The sequence below is a fragment of the Odontomachus brunneus genome, unplaced genomic scaffold, assembly GCF_010583005.1.
Source record: "Odontomachus brunneus isolate Ranch 3 - 2012 unplaced genomic scaffold, Obru_v1 Obru_scaffold_009, whole genome shotgun sequence".
NCBI lineage: Eukaryota > Metazoa > Arthropoda > Insecta > Hymenoptera > Formicidae > Odontomachus > Odontomachus brunneus.
The window spans coordinates 1,624,472-1,630,568 of NW_022639459.1; the positions used below are offsets into that span (position 1 = coordinate 1,624,472).

At 37.9% G+C, this 6,097-nt stretch overlaps 1 protein-coding gene across 5 annotated transcripts in view; it reads left to right on the forward strand.

The window, feature by feature from the left end:
* Positions 1–6,097, forward strand: part of LOC116840266 (ras guanine nucleotide exchange factor E) — an 82,925-nt gene that overhangs the window by 30,615 nt on the left and 46,213 nt on the right. For 3 of the 5 annotated variants that reach the window (XM_032806779.1, XM_032806780.1, XM_032806781.1), the window contains 2 exons: positions 1,134–1,278; positions 2,513–2,677. In XM_032806779.1, the coding sequence (XP_032662670.1) occupies positions 1,134–1,278; positions 2,513–2,677 (310 nt within the window). Of the gene's footprint in view, positions 1–670; positions 935–1,133; positions 1,279–2,512; positions 2,678–6,097 lie in introns of those variants that run through there. The other 2 variants (XM_032806778.1, XM_032806782.1) reach the window with 2 other exon arrangements.

A 6,097-nucleotide genomic window follows, 5' to 3' on the forward strand; every position in this document is an offset into this window, starting at 1 on the left:
CTCTCTCTCTCTCTCTTTCTCTCTCTCTCTCTCTCTCTCTCTCTCTCTCTCTCTCTCTCTCTCTCTCTCTCTCTCTCTCTCTCTCTTTCTCGTCTGATCGTATTCGCGAGATCGTCGCCGATCGCCATTATTATCGCAGTTCAATTCGCGAATCGCGAAAGTGCGTTTTCCGCGATACCGTCCGCAGTTGCACTGCGCTGTGCCGCAACGCGTCGCGCCCCGCTAACGGAAATAACGTCTTCTTGCGAACGGCGAGCTCCTCTTTTTCCATCATCTTCTTCGTCTTACTCCTACTTCTTCCCTTTTCTTCTCCCTTTCTTCCCTTTGTGGCTTCCCTCCTGCGCGCCCTATCTCTTGCGCGTGACGATCTCTCCTTCTCACTTATCCTATCTTGACCCCTACCCCTTTCGTCTCCTCTTGCTCTTTCTGTCTCTTTCTCTCCTTCCCGCCACCCTCACCGTCACCGTGGCGTAGGACCTATCTACTTCTACCTATCTACCTACCAAGCTTCTCATCTACCTGCCTGTCTACCTACCTACCTACCTACCTATCTACCTACCTACCTATCTACTTACCTACCTACCTACCTACCTACCTATCTATCTACCTACCTACCAACCTACCTACTTACCTATCTACCTATCTACCTAGCTAACTAGCTACCTACCTACCTACCTACCTACCTACCTACCTACCTACCTACCTAACTATCTATCTACCATCTTCTCTACCTATCTACTTACTCTCGTGGTCTCTGTCCCTCACGTGTTCACGTGGATACTCGTTCCCCTTCGTACGTAAAACCTCTTGGAAATATCTTCTCCCGGCCATAGCGGAAAAAGAAACCCAATATTTCATGGAGACAGATCGTTATTGGGGCGTGCACTACAGGTACTGTCCCGCTCCACGGATCGATCTCATGGCAGGGAAAAGGGTACGGCGAGGGGATGACTATATCGCGAATAGGAAAGGGAAGAAACGGGGGGGAAGACAGAGGAGAGAGACAGCGGGAAAAGCGAACTCGTTGTTTCTTAGGGTGGTCGTCGATGACTTTTCGATGAATCCGCCAACGACGAGGGGAAAGCATCACAAGGACAGCATACACTCAACCGACACTCTTTCGTCTGTTGCAGCGGCGGCATGGCCGGGCAGCACTACTGCCTGCGCTGGAACAACTACCAGTCGAATATGACATCGATGTTCCACCAGCTTCTACAGACCGAGGCTTTCGTCGACGTCACCCTAGTATGCAACGAGGCTTCATTAAAGGCGCACAAGGTAGGCCAGTGTGTACAAACGACGAATACGGAGAGAGAGAAAGATCGCATCGCGAACGTCATCTAGATCCCTTGATCCCCAAAGCCGTAATGAGAAATTGTTATGTTAGTGATGTTATGAGTTAGTTAGTGCAAGTGGGGACATCCAGATTCGAATCCTGGTTGAGGCAGTATTTTTCACAACACATAAGTAATTAAAAGCAACATCTTATTAGAGAATTAAGTGAGTACGTAATTAATTCGAGGATGGAGTAATAATATTAATTAATAAATTGAGATACAGAATCGCGATTTGACATAGAAGATAGATTCCCGTACATTACAAATCTGAAAAAATATTCAATACGTACGTCGACACTGTCAAAGATTATTATTATCCTCACATGCTTTCAATATTCGTGGCTCTTATCCTTCTTTCTCTTTCATTTTTAAAAATTATTACCCTGTGTGAAACTAGTAAGTGTAGTAATATTCATATAAGATTATTATCACTAACATCATATTATTTAATAAAAAATGGTTTTCGTGACCATAATTTATAATAATTATTTCTCTATGTAGCGATTATAGTTACAAAAACTTGAAACATTTTTTTCTCAGTATGGTGTTTTAGTTAGCGGGTGAAATTGGCAGATGAAAGTGGATAAATTGCTAGTCTTGGCCCACACAGTTAAGTCATTTATATTATATATGTAAAATATGTGCAAAATTATATGTGGCTGAGTGGAGAAGTTTATATACACATTATATACGAATATTAGCACAGATTTGTTTTTTCGCGATTTTCGGTTAACTCGCCATGTGATAAAATCAGCACCTACTTTTGCGCGGGCTAGTTACAGCTCTGTCGTGATTATTTGCGCGACGTGGGACACTGGAATCTGCAATTACTCGCGATACCTTGTAAGTATCGCGGCATCTATGCTTATCTTCGAATGCGCAGTATTCGCAAGCATGCGCACTTCTTAATTTCTCGCGATCCACGCGATACTTTGATAACACTCAGGTGTGCTGATACCTCTCTTCGGATATCTCGCGCGTCGATGCTTGAAACAAAAGATGCGTTACAATGTCCGGAAGAAAATACTTAGAGATAGACGAGAAGCAAAAGATGACGCGAAGAAATGTGCGCGAGGACGCACAATGGATTCGCGTTAACGTCAGCCGCGACGTAATTGGCGAAGAAACGCCGATATATCTCTATTACAACCTTCTGCTTTTCCATGTGTGTGCAGGTGGTGCTGTCGGCCTGCAGTTCCTACTTCCAGAAGCTGCTGCTGTCGAATCCCTGTAAACATCCGACGATCATCATGCCGCAGGACGTGTGCTTCACAGATCTCAAGTTCATCATCGAGTTCGTTTATCGCGGGGAGATCGACGTCTCGCAAGCGGAGCTTCAGGTGAGTGCGCGAGAATAAGGTCGATCTTTCGCCGCGACTGAACCGATCATCGCGACCAGTAATGTCACCAGTAACGATTTCTCCCGCCACGCGGGCCCAGTCGAACTTGAGAAACGATTTTCATTCGAGTTTTTATTCGAGTGGCCGCGCAGTAATTATTTGCCTTCATTATTACTTTATTTTCATCGTCGACGATATCGCGTTGATTGACTTTCTTCCCCTTAATATAAATTTGCTCAAACTTAAGGAAGTTGTATACCATCCGAGATTTGAGGTATTTGCAAGTAGACATTTTTTCTACGAAGCTAGCTATGCTATCTTTTATTTTTCTATTTGGAATATCTTCTAAACTTCATGTGAGATCTTGATGAAGAACTACTTTGATATTATAAAGATTAATATATAGAAATTATACACAAATTTCAGGATTATTGATCATTTTTTCAAAATACAACGCGCCGCGGAAAGTTTATATAATTTATAGTAATATTCGAAATACATATATATATACACATATTTACATGTTTCTTTTTCTTATATTTCTATTTTCTTATATCTCTATCTTTTTACGTCTCCATTAGATAAACCGATACACAAATAAAGTACTCATTAGAAGAATGAAAAATAATAATTTTTTCGCATTTGTAATATTGTGTATATACATATATTTATTTCATTTTTATTCCGAATGTGAACAATAATACTTAAATAATGAAATAAATCTATAGAGACGAGTAAATTTATGAGGGCCCTCTTGATGCGCCACTGAGAATACAGTACCAGCAACTACCTTAAGAAAAGCGAATAAATATTCATTTAGGTCTCCGCGGCAAATATCTACATTAAATGATGAAACAAGTCAAGTTCATGACGTTCAAGTCATCGACTAGCATTAATAGCTCTCGTTCTTGAGTTTCGACATTATATCGTCTATCAACACGGTGAATTATACTGACGATATTGTCGCGCGATGGTGGGAATTGTCGCCAGTACTTGTTGAAAAATACTGCAAATGCAGATGTTAGCGAGGATGTGTAGGGTATAATACGAAGTGGTGAGGGAAAATGGTTTCATTTTTTAAATTTCTTTATACGATAATGCTGCTGTACAAGCTTAACGACGTAGCTGCATGCTATATATCGTCGCTCGAATTGAGCCTGTGCGACACTGTGGTTACTGCTCGTAAGCGTTTGAAAATATCGGCTCGAGCAGGTGGTTAGCGCTAATCACCGACGTGCGACTGATTGAGCGATTGACTTTACAACGTGCTTACGATTACTGTGATTTCTCGAAATTCCTACTATTACGTTTGTCAGAGTCCACCTGCGTATGAAAAAGCCACCGAAATGGATGCCGCACACGTCACTGTATTAAATAACGATGAGCGCGATCAGCTTATGTTATCTTATCGCTTACATTATGATGAGAACCGTGAGTTGCACACGCGCATTATTGCAAGATCTCGTCAAATCGATAGCTCGTCCGTTCAGAAATGGATGAGAGAGAGAGAGAAAAAGAAGAGAGAGAGAGAAAGAAAAAGAGAGAGAGAGAGAAAGAAAAAGAGAGAGAGAAAAAGAAAAAGAGAGAGAGAAAAAGCTTTATCACTGTCGCTTGTGTATCTCAATAATTCGAGGAAGAAGTGCTTCCCAACGAAACCGAGTCTCTAACGATACTCGAAGTGAATATCGCGTGTGAATCGACTTCATCGAGCTGCAAACATCTCTTTTTGAGAATATTTGACCTGTCGCTCATTTCTAACTTGACACGCGCGATATACGAGCGATAATAATACACAATTAATCTTAGATTATCCATGATACACACAAAAGAATACATGCTGCGCTCGAGTAAATGTTACTTGTCACGAGTATCTTACAAGTTTATCGATAATCAATCATAGGTCTATCGCAGGTTCATCATAAGCGTAAAATTTATTCAAAACTAAAACATTACAGGCGCGCGCGTTTCTGCTTATATATTATTATATTATTACAAAATGTGTGAGATAGAAAGTGATTCTTCAGAAAATCCTTCACGCGTGATTTCGTCATACGACGATCGTGACTAACGTGTTTTTGGCTGTTAGACATGAATACGTTGTCCAAATTCGGCTCTGTTTCCTCTCTTTCTCTTCTTACTTACTAACTTTTCTTTCTTCTTTCAATCTCTTTTTCAATCACTAAAAGAAAGAAAAAATAATACAAAATATCGCAATTCTAATCTTCATATTTTTTTGCTTGTACAACGACGCTTATCTAAGGTTGTGTTAATTACGGTAACAAATTATTTTTTTCGATGAATAACTAGTAATGTTAAAGAGAATTATTTTTAAAAAGTAATTTTCACGATCTTACTATTTATCTATATATATCTTCATATTTTCTATCTCGTCGCTTGGATTTTATCCTTTCTTTCTTTATCTTCTAAACTACATATGGGATTTTAATTAAAAACTATTAGTAGTAAAAAATATTACTAAATATTACTAATATTACTTTACTTTAAAAAATATTACTAACTTATTCATGTGATAATTTCTCTAATTCTTTCTCTATCATTTTACTCTTTCTTTTACTATTTGAATTTCTTTTATACACCTTTATTCTTTTTACCAATCTCTACCATCCTCATCCATGTTCCACACACACACACAAACTTATTCTTTCATTCTTTAATAATCTCTAATAATAAAATGATAGGGAATGGGAAAGAATAGTAGAGAATGATATGAAATGAAAAAGAATAAAAGTGAATTTATTATTGGAGATTGGTAGAGAACGAGAAAATAGGTCATGGAACAGGAAAGGATAAAAGGAAATGATAAAGAATGAGAGATAATGGTAGAGAGAATGATATAGAATGAAATAGAATTAAAGTATATTACTTTTTTCCATGTATAACGAGTAATAGTAACGAATTACTTTAAAAAGTAACTTTTCTTAACTACATTCAAATAAATGTTAGTTGCTTCACAATTTCATGTACACAAATCTCTCATAAATTCATCGTAAACTCATTCAAGATACATTCTGAGTCTCGTTAAATTTAGCATTTCAACAAAAAATATTAAATTGAGACAAAAATTCGATTTGCATACATAAAGTCGAACCAACTTTTTTCGATAAAGTTTGTAATATTCTTGTAAAGAGAATAAGTTCTTCTTTTGAATACATGATAATGAGTTCTTCTAAAATGTGTGATTAGCGTATTTTAAGAGTCTCTATCAAAATTATCAAGAAAAATTACTTTTTATTGAAGATAATCATTACTTTAAAGAAGAAAAGTAAACTGAATTATCGTTTTTTAGCAATAGAATGATATTTTTATGTGTAAAATAGTCCGTTATTGTCAATGTAGAGTCATTTTGATTTCCTTAATTGTTTCTTTTTTCATTTATAATCTGGCGTAATTATTTTCAAT